Source organism: Syngnathus leptorhynchus, chromosome 8 (assembly GCF_054491065.1).
Source record: "Syngnathus leptorhynchus isolate UIUO chromosome 8, UIUO_Slep, whole genome shotgun sequence".
Classification (NCBI taxonomy): Eukaryota; Metazoa; Chordata; class Actinopteri; order Syngnathiformes; family Syngnathidae; genus Syngnathus; species Syngnathus leptorhynchus.
The window spans coordinates 12,690,505-12,708,236 of NC_141202.1; the positions used below are offsets into that span (position 1 = coordinate 12,690,505).

The 17,732-nt window shown below is 46.1% G+C and overlaps 1 protein-coding gene across 2 annotated transcripts; it reads right to left on the bottom strand.

Annotated features, from left to right (window-relative positions):
* Positions 1 to 1,304: 1,304 nt before the first annotated feature.
* Positions 1,305 to 17,649, bottom strand: tmem145 (transmembrane protein 145). 2 transcript variants are annotated; one of them, XM_085917466.1, is made up of 15 exons: positions 17,496 to 17,649; positions 12,849 to 12,923; positions 12,169 to 12,246; positions 11,366 to 11,452; positions 10,971 to 11,075; positions 9,430 to 9,514; positions 8,070 to 8,141; positions 6,059 to 6,127; positions 4,922 to 5,002; positions 4,720 to 4,798; positions 4,515 to 4,608; positions 3,234 to 3,406; positions 2,707 to 2,827; positions 2,389 to 2,577; positions 1,305 to 2,309 (listed from the first exon to the last, which is right to left on the bottom strand). In XM_085917466.1, the coding sequence occupies exons 1-15, from the start codon at positions 17,604 to 17,606 to the stop codon at positions 2,013 to 2,015; spliced, it is 1,716 nt and encodes a 571-aa protein (XP_085773592.1). In that variant the 5' UTR covers positions 17,607 to 17,649; the 3' UTR covers positions 1,305 to 2,012. The 2 variants fall into 2 exon arrangements, with proteins under 2 accessions (XP_085773592.1, XP_085773593.1); XM_085917467.1 differs by lacking the exon at positions 17,496 to 17,649 and adding an exon at positions 13,288 to 13,684.
* Between the last annotated feature and the right edge of the window lie 83 nt (positions 17,650 to 17,732).

The following is a 17,732-nucleotide window of genomic DNA, read 5'->3' on the forward strand; positions in this document are numbered from 1 at the left end:
GTGTTATTATATTGGAGGGCCTGTTTTAACCTATCATGAACGTATCTGGCGGGCTAAATGGGGGTTCACCATTGAATTTTTGTTTTTTTTTTTAAATCTCAAAAGGTTTTAAATAACACACATTGTATTAAAAACTCAAAAGTTGTACTTGGAGCTCGACAATAACCAAAACTGTTGTTAATGTATCAACACCGATGCCATTTTCTCATACTGCCCACGACTTCTTTCTTTTATCCTAATTTGTTTTAAGAGAAGCTGGTGGCGCAATCGCCACCACACTAGGGTGATATTTACATGTGCACACTTAAGCATGTGTCTCGCTGTGGCAACTACAAAGTAGCAAGGTGACATTACAAATAAACAAGACCAGTAACATTAAAGTGCTCCATGCAGGACACACAAAATGTACACATGTTGCTTTTCTACATATCGTCGGAGTAGTAGTAGTAGTAGTAGTAGTAGTAGTAGTAATAGTAGTAATAGTAGTAGTAATTTGACGTTAAACCGGAAATTCAAACGCTGACACAGTTTGAACACTTGGGTGCAAAAGGGTTGTGTTTGTGAAGCTAGCCCTTCCGCAGAGTTAGCCATATCATGCTAAATACATTTCGAAAAACACTTAAAACGACATTGTCAAGGCTGCACACAAACTGTTTCTCATATGTCTTTTTAACTCAATTTGAGTCCAGAATTTAAGTGGACCTCACTGACTTGGACGCAACGCTACGGGATACCTGCTAGCATTAGCCACGGCAGCTATCCACGGAATTGAGACAATGTAAGCACAATAAAACATTCATGTTGATTTCAGGCGGGAATTATCTTGCCTATCTTTATGTAGGAAATTGGGGGACACTTGGGTGTAAAATCGACAAGTTGTTTTAGCGAGTTAGCAAGACGGTTATTCAGCTGGCTATGAGCCTTGATCTTTTGACCATTTGGATAAAGACCTGTAAAATCCCAAAATTTTACGATGAAAAACATGACAGATTATTAGAACACCAAAGCATATTGTGTGTATTAATACAGAAGCAAAATGTTTAATACATACCATAAGCTAATACTGAATATAGAAAGCGGATTTATAGAGGGGAATACGACACAAACATGCGTGTTTTTGTTCCCCCAAATTACCAGAAGAGACATTGAACATTTACAGCATTTTACTCAACCGGAATTACCAGCTGTGATGAAGTCAAAGAACAATAGAAAGTGGTGCCTTGAAACTTTTGAGATCTCCCCTCCGCCTCCCCAAATCCTCTCAAAAGTCAGGCTACCACTACAGAAATGAACAAGACTCATAATAAAAATAAATAGCATTTTCTATAATCCAAATGTGCTGTACAAACATAAAAACTATTAAAAATAGTAGTGCTTCTTTTTTAAAGAAGTGAAATGTGACGATTGCCCTGCGATTGGCTGGCAACCGGTTCAGGGTGTCCCCCGCCTACTGCCCGATGACGGCTGGGATAGGCTCCAGCTCGCCCGCGACCCCCGTGGGGACAAAGCGGTTTGGAAAATGGATAGATCGATGGTGAAATGTGATGACGTGAACTTTGGAACTTACATACAACTAAAGGTAAAAAATCTAAATGAGAGTGGTAGCTCTAGTTGTACTAAGTTCATTTTGTTTCCCTTGTCAATCACTTTTTTTGGTTCTTTTATCACAAACAATTTTTTAATTTTACGTTATATTACCTGACATGTTTCGGCATGTACTTCCGCCTTCATCACGTCAGGTAATATAACCTAAAATTAAAACATTGTTTGTGATAAAAGAACCAAAAAAAGTGAAAGAGAGTGGTAGCTCTGCTGTCAAGCTATTTACAATTATGAAAAACAACAACAACAACAACAACAAAAAAGATTTGGGTCTTTTCTCAGTTTTTTTTCCCTCGTGGTGCTCAGAGTTCCTTCTATTGGTCAAATATTTATTGCTTCTCTAGTAACGAGCGCTTTTGTGTGCTCCTTCCGTAATGTCTCGATTTTGTACTCACTCTATCTTTCCGTTTTCACGCCTTTGATCCGAAGCCGCCGCCGCCGCCGCCTCCTGCTCCCGCGACGCCACCTCCTCCCACGACGCCACCTTGCATGCTGAAGTACTCTGTGAAGGACGGGAGCCGCATGGGGGGTGGGGGCGAGCGCGCGGCAACGGCGGCCGTCCGCGGCCGGATGGGGGGTGGGAGTGGCGGTAAAATGGACACCAGGTTGTCGACAGCGGCCGAGGTGGTTATTATCTTGTGCTCGCTGTTCTTCGGCACGTCTGGGACCTTCCGCGGCACCGTTTCCTCCACTGTCTTGACAGGATCCTGAGGGTCAACAATGGTAAAGGGTTCAAGAGAAACAGATTTGTTACTCTGTCATCAACATCAGAAATTGACGACTCACTGAGTGGATGGAGAAGAGCTCAGTGAAGTTGGGCTGCGAGTCTCCCAGGAAGGAGCCGTTGCCGTAGGCGTGGTGCGGAAAGCTCTCGCCGCCCTCCCCTCCTTTGGGACTGGACAGCAGGATCCCGATCTGAGAGGTGCGCACGTGGTACGGGAAGTTCTTGTTGGCGGCTGACGGGCGCGTTATCACCTGGCAAGGCAAGAAAAAAAGCAGCGGGTTCGTTAAATTGTTGTCTCGTTAAATTTGTTATTAAATTTCAGTGAAAACGCCTTCGTCTGTCCAAAGGCATTTTGGGAATAAGATGAAACAAGTCGAAACCAGAAAGACGATGTGGGCGTAGAGGTGGATGCCCAGCTGGATGCCGTTGACGATCTTCTCCCGAGCCCAACGGGGGATGCCGAAGTTGGCGATGAGAGCCATCACCGGCACGGCAAAGAACCTAAAACAAAACCAAACAAAAAATCAAAATGCAATTTCACTCATAGGTGGGCTAATTCAAACATTGAAATGAAATGAAGTTTGTTTTCTAAAGAGTGGGCTACCAAGAGTCACAAGCCAAAGCATAAAATAAAAGGACAAGAAAAAATCAAAAATGTTCAGCCGGGGAAACTTTCAAAGATTGTCTTTCTGCTTGTTTGTTTGCTTGGTTTTGTTTCACAGCATTGCAGATATCGTTTCCAATTTGATTCTTTGCCAAAGAGCCACATGCAGAACGGTTGAAGCGACTTGAAATCAATTCCCTTTGACGATTCAAGTACATTTCTAGCGGAGTGCATGAATAATTCAAAGAAAATATTCTCGCTGCTGATGAATGGAGGATCGTCCCCGCTGGGTGGAGGACTCACCAGAGAGTGTAGGTTGTAAAGAAGGGCACGTAGAAGGGCTGCTTTTCGGGGTAGTGCTTGAGCGACACTAGGACGGCGTAGCAGAACCACACATAGGCCAAAAGCTGCAGGCCCATCAGCCCATAGCCTGCCGGGCTGTCGTAGGCGTACAGAACCTCACCGGGATCAAAGAACTGAAAACAAACAAAAGCTTAACGTTGCTTTGTGTGATCTTTGAAATTGGTTCCCAATTTAGTCTCTCCTCACGCCACGGCGCTGTCAACCTCACGTTAAACCTTTTTGACGATGGCCATTTTTGGCGGTGACATTGACGTGTTCCTCTTGCATGTCCTCCCACATTCGTCTCTGTCACATATCGCATTTCACGGTCTGGCGCGAGCCCGGCGTGATCAGGTTACCTGCCGCTACATAAAGCACAGGCCCCCGTGGCTCGTCTCTGAGGATCGGAACCCAAGCTGAGTCCCGAGCTGCCGGAATTTGGAGCGTAACCCAGTTTTTGGCGGGAGCTCCCTGGAGTGCAGCGCACGCTTTTATATATAGCCGGACGCACGGCATTGAGGTGTTATTAATTCATCAGATTCCGAACATGGCAGTGAGCGGAATCTTCACACTGGAGATGTGCAGCCGCATAACTAATGAGGGTGCGAATGTCACAGAAGGCAGATCGGGCAATTGCAAGGTAATGAGGTGACCGTTTGGGACAATTGAAGGAAAATGAGCCTATTTTCGTGAAAACACTGCTAACTTCACATCGGACTTTGGTCCGTAACCAAGGTCGAAACTCAATTTACTTCATAGCAAATCCGTTTTCTTCATTGAAATGCCATTAATCCATCGCAGCTAGAATTGTTTTGTTCCAGGTAATGGGGAAAAAAAGACACTATGCGTTTGCTTCAAGCTGTTTGTCATTTCCAGTCCAAAAGATTCACACGTGTCTTTCATCAAACCTTCACAAAGTGCATTAGCTTAATGCTAACACCCAACAACAGACGCGTGGTTGCATTTGGCAGAACTGGTTTTGCTCTATCGAGTCCAAATGTTCAACGCTGTTAAATTAGCGAGAAATAATAGAAGGAGCGGCGTCAGCAGCAGTTGGGCCCCAAAGCAGACATTTCTCATTTGTCCTCCAGGAACCCCGTTTCAAGTGCGCTGACAACACTTTTAGCAGCACCAATGGCGGCGACATGGCGTCACCGCAGTTTAATGACACAACAGGAGCCCTCCGTCAGTATATGACTTTTATGCATGCGCGTGTGTGAGTGCGTATGTGCGAGTGAGTACCTCGGCCTCGTAGATGAAGAGGATGACGTAGGTGATTGTGTAGACGGTCATGTAGATGCTCAGTTTGATGGAGCCGCTATGGCTGATCCTTGCCCTGAGGTGACAAAGTGGCATCAAAATGTGCAAAACAGCAGTTTAGGCACACAACAGTAACTGTCGGCTTTTACTGGTGAGATGAAAGCACAACATAAGATGGAAGCCGCACCTGGTGACAGTGAAACCTTTGCCCAGTAAAATGAGCATGAGCAGGAACACCAGGAAACTGAGTGAGAAGAGTAATTTCCCTAGCGAGACACAAAGGCGACACACCGGAGTATAAAAATGGGGAAAGAAGGAAACAATCCACTGCACTTGCACACAATTATGACCGCATTTTTTTTACCGCAAGGGTTTTTGATGAAACTCACCGAGTATTTTCAGGCTGCCGTTGCCGACGCCATCCCGAGCGTAGAGGCCCCAATAGACGCAGTGGAAGAGCAGGCTGAGCACTGGGAGGGGGGGGGGGGTTATGCACAATAAGGAGGCACAGAGACAGCAGAGAGCAAGGAAGATTAAATGTGCGGTGGCAAGTCAAGAAATACAAAAAAAAAAAGGCAAGACATAAGCACCCATGCCCTCATTCAGAAGAATTGGTTTATGTTGTCAACTACGGCTATGATTTGTCAAGAAAGCGTTGCATTGCTCAGGATTCCAGTTTTTATTTTGCCTTCTCTTTGAGCTGTTAGCTCAAGGTTTTTTTCCAGAGTACACACTGTACTCCCTTTGGTACTTGTTATTTTGCCCTCAGCCTCCTCCTTTGGTACTTTTCTTTCAGCTAAAAAAAAAAATTCGGTCTTCAGCCCTCCCATTCTGTCTCTCTCTGCTGGTCATTGTTTTAACGTCTCGTGTCTCGTAACAAAATTAGATTTCCATTTGCATACAATTTGATCTCCATCGCCGCAAAAGTGGAAAACGCGAGCCGTCAAAATTTGATAAAGTCGACGATTTACATGTTGTTCATTTTAAATTGAAGCGCAAGCTTGATCGATTGATACATGAATTAAACAGCTATTGAACATTTTGCTAATTGGCTTCTTAAAAGAGAACAACAAGGTGTCCATCCTGAAATTTCACTGAATGAACAATCCTCCCAAATTTTTGTGAGCAGTGTACAGATTGTACACAGCTTAAGTACAGATTGTGAGTACTTTTGCCATCTGGGAAAAAAAAAAACAATGTTAAAAACAAGATGAATTTTGGAGGGAAAAAAGACAACAATTCTGTAAAGGGAATCAAAGAAGGCATGGGTAGTGATTTCAAAAGTGCGTGGGAAGCAAAGGAGATAAGGAGAGAAACCGAGACTAGAGGGCGGGGTGTCGTTGGCCGCTGCGCTGCAGGTTGCGTTCAATGGCGCCCATTCAGACGTAAATACGGGCCGATAAAATCGACGGCGCTCATATGAGGATTCAAGCCAGAGCGAATGTGCGCCGGCTCGTCGTCATCTCACTGCAACCTAAACCGCCTTCCACCGTGCTATTGTGTGCATGTGGGACGCAAACACTCACCCTCCACACCTGCGGCTGTCATGAACATTTTGTAGGTGGTGTGGAGAAGCTGTCTGCCCTTCAGATTGTCTGCGGAAAGACACACACACAAAAAGGCATGAGGCGACGAAGGTGGCTTCCAAACCAAGCGGAGCCGGCATTACGCAGGCATTAATATTTGACGAGCCGAAGCCATCCCGCGGGAGGAAATTTACAGGTGAGGGGCAAGTCGTAAACAATAGCGCTCGCCGGGTTCTCCGAGAGGACACTTACGCAACAAACGGTCCAGGAAATTGGCTATTTTTCACACACACACACACACGCACGCACACACGCACGCACGCATGCACACACACGCACGCACACACACACACACACACACACACACACACACACACACACACACACACACACACACACACACACACACACACACACACACACACACACACACACACACACACACACACACACACAAACACACACACAAGCATCAGTGGGCACTCAGTCTCTGCTGGCCTCAAGATCGTCACAGTGTACATTTGAACATTGAATGCACGGAATTGTAAGAAGTCTTGGTTCCATCATGTTTCTTTTGGCTATGCTGCTTTCAGAACATGCAGAATTTTTTTTGTCCAATCGTATTTCTAACTCAGTGTGCTGCCATGTCATACTAATCTTTTAGCAGGTCATCATGCGATTGACGTTTGGTCAAATTTAGCACAACATAATGTAGCCAACATGAGACGTGTTGGATCATCCAAAATGTTCTCTCCAGCGCAGATGGGGTTCGTCGTGTGCCGTAATTGCTCTGCAAGGATTTTTCCCGCTAGCATCTATTCAAAGATGCAATAACGTGAGGAATTCGAATAAAAACGCTGCAGGGCAAGTCACGTGAGCCACAACAGAGAGTCGCTGCTGGAGGTAAAATAACAAAACCAAAAAGTCCTTGAGGAGCCGATCGCAACGGTGAAATGTTCCATTTGGTCGTCTCGTCTCAAATGAGATGGAAGCTCCGGGCTTGACCTTGGCATCTTCTTTCGCTTGCTGCTTGCAAAGCAACATGAAGAGTGAGTCTTGAAAAATGACATTTGAAAAAAGCACGGAGACGCCGCGTGCCAAATGTGACCTGAATGAAAGATGCTATGATGATGAACGGACACTTTTATGCCATCACATCTTCTTAACATGCATTTTAAAGCGCAAATGCTTTGTAATGTGAATGAATGCCACCTACGCACTGGGTAGCACGTCCGCCTCATAGTTAGGAGGGTGCGGGTTCGATTCCACCTCCGACCCTCCCTGTGTGGAGTTTGCATGTTCTCCCCGAGCCCGCGTGGGTTTTCTCCGGGCACTCCAGTTTCCTCCCACATCCCAAAAACATGCCTGGTAGGCCGATTGAGCACTCTAAATTGCCCCTAGGTGTGAGTGCGAGTGCGGATGGTTGTTCGTCTCTGTGTGCCCTGCGATTGGCTGGCAACCGGTTCAGGGTGTACCCCGCCTGCTGCCCGATGACGGCTGGGATAGGCTCCAGCACGCCCGCGACCCCCGTGGGGACTAAGCGGTTCAGAAGATGGATGGATGCCACCTACAGGATTGGCGTAGAAACCGGTGATGAACAATTCAACCCAGAAGTATTTGGTAATTTGTATGAATATAATTTTATCTTGTTCCTACAGATTCTTTGCCTTAAGAGTCATGGCAGAATGAAAAATGGGACAGAAACTATATTTGATGGAGGTGTCCACTCCACTCCACTCTACTCTACTCTAGTTAACAATTGCAAAGTGTAAATGGAAATTGTTCTGCAGCCGCTGGCACTGAAATTTTAAAGTGAACTGATATGAAAATAAGCCGTCCTCCCATTATCTGGTGCAAAATAGCAAAAGCACCACTTTGGTGGATATTCATGACTACAAATCTCTTTCAAGGCTTCCAAGCAGGGCGAGGAACACGAAAAGATTCTCTCATGCCATCAAGAAAACATGTCCGGTTTCAAGTCTGGGAAAGGCAGACTTGAAAAGGTACTTACAGGCAAAGTAGCAGGACAGCAGGAAGACCACGGAGAAGATGACCAGGAAGGTGATGTCCGTTTCCAGGATTCCTGAGGACCAGAAATAGAATCGCTAACGAGGGAGAAACAGAACCGAACGCAGTCGAGAGCATGAGCGGAAAATGGCAAAAATGCTTCCTCTTCCTTCTCGCACTTCATCCGTCATGGTTAATCCATCCATTAAGGACATTTGTCCACTTCACTCTGGTTTATTGGCCGTGCCAACTTGACCGTTTCTTCCGTAATTGCTTCTTTCTGCTTTCTAGCCACGTTGGATACCACTTTTTTTTCTTTTTAGACCGATACCTGAACCAGGATTTACTTTTGAGCACGTTCACTCATAATTTTGATCCATAATGACAGATTGCATAAAACAGTGGTCCCCAACCTTTTTTGTCAGAAATATTTTTGCGGACCGGCCTTTATATGAATAAATAATACATTTATGTAAATAAATAATACATGTATAATGAATATATTAATACGATTAAATAAAATGATATGACTGGCATAAAAACAAGTATCAACGACATAAAAATAAAACTCACCATTACGTTGAATTAGTGGGAGCACTGAGCTCGTTTCTCAGAAACGAGCCGGCCCCATCTAGGCGTAATTGGAAACAATGACACCCGAAGTGGTTAAGGTTTGTCTTTTAATGCAGGATGCTTGGTCTCCATGTGCCGAAACAGTTTTGAAGGCTCGACTGGGGTGACATGTCACATGACCGAGACGAGCGTCTTGTGTCAAGGGACACACCGACGGATGTAATTGGGAGAGAATAGCCACATTGTCACGTGACCGAGACGAGCGTCTTGTGTCAAGGGACACACCGACGGATGTAATTGGGAGAGAATAGCCACATTTTTTTACATTTTTCCAAATAAATTCTTACTCATTTTTGCGGGCTCGACTGGGAAAACACGTCCCATGACCGGGACGAGCATCTTCACTAGAATGAATTGATCGTCAATAAAAAATTATTATTATTTTTTTTCCTGTGCGGCTTGGGCGGCCCGGTACCAAGTGACCGGTGCCGGTCCGTGGACTGGGGGTTGGGGACCCCTGGCATAAAAGACTTGTGGTCAGTTCAACACAGAGTTTAATCAATCCAGTTGAAGCTAAAAGTTGTTTTAGGGATTTGTGTTAAACCACAACTGTGAAGCGGCAACAAAATATTGGCAGATACAAGTACACAAAAAAGTTGAGTACATCGGCCTCAAGAGGGTTCCGTAAGTATCGGCAGCTGGTTATCAGCAGCCTCCATAAGGCATCGATATGTTGAAACAAGGCTGCTATGTGTATTGCCCCCCCCTCAAGTGGTTTCCATTTGGCTTACCGAACTCATCGGCGGAGAAGTGCTGCGTCCAGAAAGACTGGCCGTTGGTCAGTTTCATCTCGTACTCCAACTGAAGGCCGTCGCCCTGCCCAGAGACAGACGCGCCATCAAATTTCATAAGCTGCTTGGTAGCAGGGGGGTTTCTTTACTCAACTGCACATGTGTAATACTTAATTATCTTACGACATAGTCACTAAAATGCAATTTTCAACCCCTTTTTGAATGCCAGGGGAAACGTAAAAGACTGATAGGAACAGCGCTTCAATATGAGAGAAGATATTGTCTTTTGAGGCTCTTTGAGAAAAAACTGCAAATTCAATATGAGAGAAGACATCGTCTTTTAAGGCTCTTTGAGGAAAAACTGCAAATTCAAATTTTGGAATGAGGCTTGTCACATTTAATGCAGGATTTGGACCCAGAAACAGACAGTAGACATGAGTGGGAAACCAAAAAGTCTTAATGTACATAATGACAAGACGAGGTAACCATTTGAAGCCTCTTCGAGAAGATGTGCCACGCCACACGGCAGCCATACTGCAGAGAACCAAACAAAAGATTGCTGCCAGGGGAACGACAGAAAGTGGCAAGATGAGGCGGTTCATCATAACCATAGCAACAGACAGACTTTTTGTTGGACCTCATCAAGGCCACCTTTGCCTACAGGCGCAGACTGACAATTCGGATGTGTTGTAAGCGCCGTTTGAATTGGCCATGTATCGATGTCATCATCGACCACTCGATGGGCAAAGAGATGGGGGGCTAGCGTCGTTGATTGAGCGGAATCGGCCGTTAAAGTTAACTGATGATCGACAGCCCTTCGAAGCATTTTGCTGCAGTCATCCATCTCGGCGCTGCCACTTGAACGAAACGCAAAACAAAAGACCAGCGGAAACGCCATAGTCGATCGGGTTCACGAGGGACAACGTGAAGCCGCTTGGAAGCGAACAGCCAAAAGATTGCGAGTGACGGGGAGATATGGGTTCTATTTTTTAAAAAAAGTGTGCAATTGGCACCCAAGCCGAGAGTAGATCTTTCATCTGCACGTCCGGGAGTGTTAAGCGGCATGTCTATTAGGTGGGCCCGGCGCGACACTAAACGCCACTCTGCAGGAAGCATCCCTTCTAATCACGTCTGCAGCAAAACAAACGAGGCCACTCGCACACAGCGACCAAATGACAAGCGGGCCAACGGCGGAAGCAAACCCAGCGTCTGTTTGGGAAAGGGAGCCTTTCGTTCCCCGGCGTGGTCATCGGTGTGAAGTTGAATAACGACAATAACGACAACTGTGCGTTTCACTCAACTTTACTCAACAATTAGACTCCATTACAACGACTGAATCATTTCCTTGACCCCCGACATACAACAGGTCTGCACATGAGAAAAACATATAACAAATGCATATAGCAAACGCATAGCAGGAAAAGCATAACAATCGGGTGTGCCCTCATTTTACTTTACCTGCCCCAAAATAATTGTTTGTGGATTGCTGTGTGAGAAAAGGGCCAGGACTGGCTTTTTTCAAGATATAGGCCACCACTTACCCCGCATTTGCTGAGCGCGATGTACCACCACCTCTCCCTCACCGAGCGGAAGCTGCGGCCGCCCACGCAGCTCAGCGCCTCCTCACCGCCGTCGTCACCCTCAACCTGCCGGTGAGGCCGACACACACGTGAACACACAGAGCCAACGCTGCCGTCACCCAGATGAGATAGTATGTCACATTTCACGGCCCGGCACGCTGATTTCATTGCAAAAATATTTACACTCAAAAATAGCCTGAAATGTGGCAGATGCGCCACAAAGCTCTGTCACACTGGATATCACATTTCACAACGTGATTTAAATAAAATAACAGAGGTGCTGTTTATTAAAGTGAGAGCACGTATGCTTTATTTTGGGGGGGATATAGGAAGAGATGTGAAAAACTATGCCTTACCGCGCATCCCGACCAGGTGTAGCGGGTAGTGAGGTTGATGACCTGGTTGTTTTCGGGCCGCAGCACCGCCTCCTTCTGGTAGCAGTTCTGGCACACAGGGGTAAGCGTCATGAAACATGTTTGCGTCGTCTTATGAGTGAACGTCGATGGTTCCATTACACCAGAAGACCATTTCCATCATACCCGCCCTTTCTGACCTTTGAATCATGTCTTCACACTTGATGAGGGCGCCCACTCATGTTGCACGGCAGCAATATGAGAATGTTTTATTGAGGCTGTTGCACTCGCTATTAATAGCGTTATTGATTTGGTCGCGGGAAAGAAAAAAAAAAATATAATCCTTCGCATTCAGCGGGCGGTGATCAATACAATCTAAGCGGCTATAATTGAAAAATGTCAATGCGGGCAGAACGCAACAGAACGGCTTTGTTTGAAATCTTCGCTGCGTGTTATTGTGTTCTGTCGGTTGAAGAAGTATGACAAGTGGGCAAAAAAGTCAGAAACTCGAGATTTGGAAAGGATATATACTGAGTATGCTTTATTTTACTAATTGAAATATTATTGAAATTGAATCTTGTTCATTATTGAACTTATTTTAATATTTACATTGAAACTGTCTTGCAAGTGTAAAAATAAGTTAACGGCTGTCAAATGAAATCAAAAGACGGTAGATACGTGAGAAAGTGCACACGCATAGGGACAATTTGACTTTGGAGACTTTTGGCTTGTGTTTGCACTCACGGTGTGCTTAAACGTTCTACGTTGAGAAATCTTTATTGAACAGCAACATCAGAGGGGCTCACCTTTTCGGGCCTCTTGTACACAGCCGGCCACTGAGAAGCATCGTCAAAGTAGAGTAAGATGTTCTGACAGCAGCGAGACTGCACAGAGAGACGCAAAGGGAAAAGAGGCCATTAAGACTCGGGGCCAGCGAGCCGTGCGCATGCATCAAAGAGGAGGCAGCTGGAAATTGCAATGACAAAATGTGTCCCCCAACAGCGCCGCCACCAAGAAGTGACGGCTAAGCAAAGTGGAGGATGAGGGCGGGAAGGAGGAAAGACAAGAAAATGAAAGGAGGAAGGAAGACATCACAATGACCTGTCATCCAACTAGCATTCGATAAACCAAATGGCAGCTAGTTAGACAACTAACTTGCCAACTAGCCATTTATCTCGATAGCTACTGATGAACTGAACCCTTTTGGCAGAGTGACACAAGTAAGAAACAAAGCTATTGGATAGAAAGCTTGACACGTTAACACTAAAAGTGGAAACATATAACTAAAAGTACTGCAACGAGGGTAGCTAGCTCGATCGTTAAATTGTAGCTAGGGAGCTGGCTAATTATGTAGATTTGAATGAAATGTCATTGACGTGTGGTGTGGTGAGAGGAACCATTGTGGATGCTAGCTTTTGAGGCAAGCAACCGAGCATACACACACGTCTCTCACGTGAACTTGCACTTGCAGCGTGGTCCATCATACCTTGGGATAACGGAACCGGAAATCCAGGCGTCCAAAGTCGGTGAGGAAGCAGAAGCGCGTGAGGAAAACCCAGTCCTGCCATGTCAAAAAAACAACAAAAAAAACAAGATGCATGTTAACAGTGACATTTTATTGTGAAAAATGACTTTTCAATTCTTGAACACAGATAGTCCTTGCAACGTTTGTTCTCCCATCAAGTGTGAAATTACGTCAATCTTGCTGCTATCCAACTCATTCCCAAAACTGGAATTGTGATGTGACAGCGACACTAAATTACGACTTTGTTTGTCGTCTGATGCATTTGATCAGAGCAAAACTTGTTGCAGCCAATCTCGACTTGCAAATGACACTGGCACGTACTCCATAATCCTCATCTTGAGCGAGGAAGGGAAAACAGAGAAAGAAAGAAACAAAGAAATAAAGAAAGAAACAAACAAACAATTTGGTACAAGCCCTGCATGTGGAGATTTCACGTTGAAGCCTCCTCCGAGTTCACATCACGCGCACACGTTTGACTCGAGCCTCCTGCGGGCTCCAGAATGCTTCTCCTGTGGACTTAGTAAAAAGTGTCTTGAAGGCCGGTTGCTATGAACTCCGCAGCCTGAGATGAGGCTGCGCACTATTATCCAGTAATTACCTGTGCCCCGCTACATAAACAAGGCTCGTAATTCCACCGCTGAGAACTAAAACAGGGCCGGCGTCGCCAGCTTTGGCTGCCATACATCAACTTGGACAAAAGCGCGGTCGTAACTCAGCTGCCGTCTGTCAGCTAGCCGCCAGTGGCCCCCGGGAACCTTCGGCTTATAACTCATCCGACCTCGAGGATCCGGCCCGGTTCCGTGTGCCCGTGACAACCGAGGCGGAACTAAGCCAGAATCCCCCGTTTGGAGGCGGATCGCTTTGAAGTCGCGGTGGCGGGCGGCCGTCTGTGGCTATTGGCCGCCCGTTGCCATGGCGACGGCAGCATGCCTTCAGCGTTGCTGCCATAGACACGGCAAACATAAAAAGGCAGAAGCGGCGAATAAGGACAATCGTTTTTTTTGTTTGGACAAGCGCTTATTCGCACGTTCGTCTTTCACCTCTGCGACTCCATGACGTCGAACAATAAGCTTAAGAGCGCTTTAATGGCTCCACTTCCGTTTGCCTTTGGCCTCGACACACACACACACACACACACACACACACACACACACACACACACACACACACACACACACACACACACACACACACACACACGCGCAATTGCAGGATGTCAAAGTAATTCTTACAAAATAAAGTGTTAACAATACCATGACCATTATGGATTGATCAAGACCGATGTTGATTCCGACATTTGACAAAGAAAATTTCAGATAATCAATTGATCAAAAGAATTGAATAAAAAAAAAAATCACAAATTTTTTGGTCACTTAATGCTTGCAATAACTGTCAAGACCTATTTGTTGCACTTGACAACAAAGAGGTAAGTCAGCAAAACCCGTCGGACATTTGCTGATTTTGTTGTGTTTGGCATTTTGTTGCAATGTTTAGAAAAAAACAATTCAACCAATATTGGTAAAAAAGAAAAAAACATCCATCCACCCATCCATTTTCTGAACCGCTTTGTCCCCACGGGGTTCGCGGGCGTGCTGGAGCTTATCCCAGCTGTCATCGGGCAGCAGGCGGGGGACACCCTGAACCGGTTGCCAACCAATCGCAGGGCACACCTAGAGACGAACAACCATCCGCACTCGCACTCACACCAAGGGGCAATTTGGAGTGCTCAATCGGCCTACCAAGCATGTTTTTAGAATGTGGGAGGAAACTGGAGTACCCGGAGAAACAATGCCGACAAAATATCAAGAGCAGATTCGGAATCAGAGCAAAAAATTCATTGATAGTGAAGCTTACTTGCATCTCTAAATAAAAAAACATTTTGCTGACATTGAAAAAGATTCGATTGGGCCCTCGTCTTGTTATGAACTGATTATGACAACTAAGTTAATAAGACGTTGAATTAAGAGAACCGAGCCATAACACAAAACAAATTAAACAAAAGACTGCCGCACATTTGCGCGGCTCCCACGAATGGTGGTCGCACAGCCATATTTGTTCCCTTCCCAACAAAACGCCAGCAATTAGGTGCCAGCCCTCACCGCCGCATCCGTCCATTTTAGCATGATTCCATTTTGCCACTTTCCTCCCTAGCAATCTGTCCTTTCATCTGCACGCTTGTGCGGCTCGCTCTCCAAACGCCCGTTTGCCTGCTACGCCTCATTAACAATTAATTACCAATCAGCTCGTGGAGTCACCCCCGGACCGCCGGGCCTCTCAATGATTCATTAGTCAGGGATACACACTGGCCGCAACACATAAACACATGGGAGATGGTGCACACACACCGACGGCAACAGACGGACACATGAAAGCAGTCTTTTGCAAACACACACACACACGCGCACGCACACACACACGCTGGCACTCTTGTCATTAAAAAGCGATGCACTGGCTGGGATTGTGTCCACTTTGATGACTGCATGAAGGATTTCCAGCATTCTTCAAAGCGCTTTGGTGGGATTTTGGATTTCAGAGTCAGACGGGCAGTATTTTGCAGGTAGGAAAAGACGCTAATGAAGTCTGCTAGGCCTTTTTCCATGTGTTTTTCATCGTGCTTGTTCTTGCTAAGCGTTGCGCTGGAGCCAGAGTCCATCCCGGCTGACTTTGGGCGAGGAGACGCCAGCAATCATGACTTGAACACTTTTGGATTCTTCATTAGAGTTTGTTTGGATTTAGCTTTTGGAGCAGAATAGTTTGTTTTTATCCACACACTCATTCACACACAGAGCCCAAGCGCTATGTAACAAACGGCGACATCTAACTGAATGTCTCCTTCAAATCTGTTGACAGCAGACTGGTGTGTTGTCAGTGCTCTGCAAAATTTGGATCCCGTCTGGCTGCCAAGATGTTCCCTGCTGCGTCTTCCCCCAACCTTCACCCTCGCCCCCGTTGCTCTAGAGGGACGTTTCAGCGCATGACACCAGCCACTTAGGCTGATTGTCAGCATCGACCGGGCCCGGCCGGCTAAAGCCTGATCGGCCGTCGCGATGCCTTTGGATTAACTTTGAGTCCGTCTCTATTCTCCGGTATGGACTAAAATACGTGACCGCGCCAGGCACTGTCGAGGGATGGCGACGTTGCGACCGCCCGTGACCTTGGGCCAGCTACAGACACATACGCAGCAATTTTTTTTTTTCGGCGGTGATGTCAAACGCTGGGAAGACACGAGAAGCGTGCATGAATACCTCATTGTAAAATACACTGTGCATTCTGAATGTCCAAATGTCTATTCATTCATGCGAACTGCACAAGTGATTCATTTGTGACAAGGTGATATATATATATATATATGTTATATATCAAATAACATTTTCACGTGTACATTTAAAAAAAAAAAAGTCAACACCAAAATGTCTATTTGTGGCATCCAAGCATTCAAGTGAATGACAAATGCTTTTGGAAATAACAGAAAATCATAATTTCATCATTACACCGGGAAGCTTTCAGTTTGGTTGTTGAAGTGAACCACACACAGTTAGCGGTATGACATTTCAAATGCACTGTTATAATAATCAACTAAATGGAATAATTTGATTTTTTTTTCTTGCTGAGGGTAAAAATTAGGCCTCTATAAGACGTGTGGCATCTATTGATTGACAGGGAAAGGCTCAGAAACATGTTTTCATACGAGTTATTTTATTTTCTCATAGCGGATGCCCCCTCTGGCAATTTATGGGGGTAGAGCGTCTATTGGAGTGGAGGGGATTGGACATTGTGGATACAACTGTACAATTACGCAGAAAGCGGCTACTGTTGAAAGCCCGTGCAGAAGGCCTGGCGCTCTAATTGACTGCATCGCATTGCATGGAGGGGCTGTGCAATTGGGCGACCAGTCGCAGCCACCTGTTCACATTTACATAAGAGGTGCATTTAATTCATTAAAATTTGAATGAGGAACAATATTACTTGTACAAGTAGAGCTGTAATTTTACACAATAGAATGAATGGCGCCCATTTTTAAAACTTGTAAGTTCTTTTTGCTTAGGGTATGTTTACTTGTAGGATAGCATCTTTTCGGTCATGCGGATGCCACTTAGGGGCAATTATGGGTCAAGGGTTAGTGCACAAATAGACAGCATCCTTCTTCCCTGCATAAAGTTCAAATTATGACATGGGCAGTCGGTTGCTAACGGTGGCCTTGGCGGAGGTCTGCGTCTCTCACTGCACTGCATTGCATTCAACGGCGAAAACGGGGACGAAGTGGCAGCCACCTGTGCACAATCCCATCCATCCCTCCTGCGAGAGGTGTCTAACCTGGCGACCCGCGATGCCTGAGCCACCGAACCGACCCAAGAACATCAAAACTCGCACCTCAGCAGTCACGTGACGGACACCTGTAACCGGTGTCGTCGCCCCACGGCGGACAGGGGTGGTGGTGGGTTGTCAAAAAATGATTCAAAGGCCTCCTGGGCTGGGACAAGACGAACAGACAGACGACAGGCGAAGGTGTTGCTAGTAAATGGCGGCACAGGCAAACAACTTGAAGAATAGCGGAATGTGGAGGCACGTCGCGCACGCAGAAAAATGAAAAGCAGACGCGTCACTCACCTCCTTGGTGTCCACGACGCCTTTGACATATTTCCCGAGCACCATGTCCATGCAGAGGACGCTGGACAGCGCGGCCAGCCACAGCAGTCTCCCTCCGAGCCGCTCCTCCATCGTTCTCGCTCCCCCGCCGAGGCTCGTCTGTGCCCGGGGCTCACTCTGAATTGGAGTCCGGAAAGGGGGCGCGCATGGAGGCAAGAAAGGGGCGGGGGGCGCGTTCACGTGACACCTCCCCCTCTG

What these genes read in the sequence shown, in the direction of transcription:
- tmem145 (XM_085917466.1), bottom strand. Translation starts at nt 17,606, where the DNA reads ATGGAGGAGCGGCTCGGAGGGAGACTGCTGTGGCTGGCCGCGCTGTCC. An exon ending in CGGCAGCCTGAAAATACTCG is followed by an intron (nt 4,799 to 4,921) that starts GTGAGTTTCATC and finishes GTGTCTCGCTAG; the next exon opens with GGAAATTACTCTTCTCACTC. An exon ending in AGCTCTTCTCCATCCACTCA is followed by an intron (nt 2,310 to 2,388) that starts GTGAGTCGTCAA and finishes GTTGACCCTCAG; the next exon opens with GATCCTGTCAAGACAGTGGA.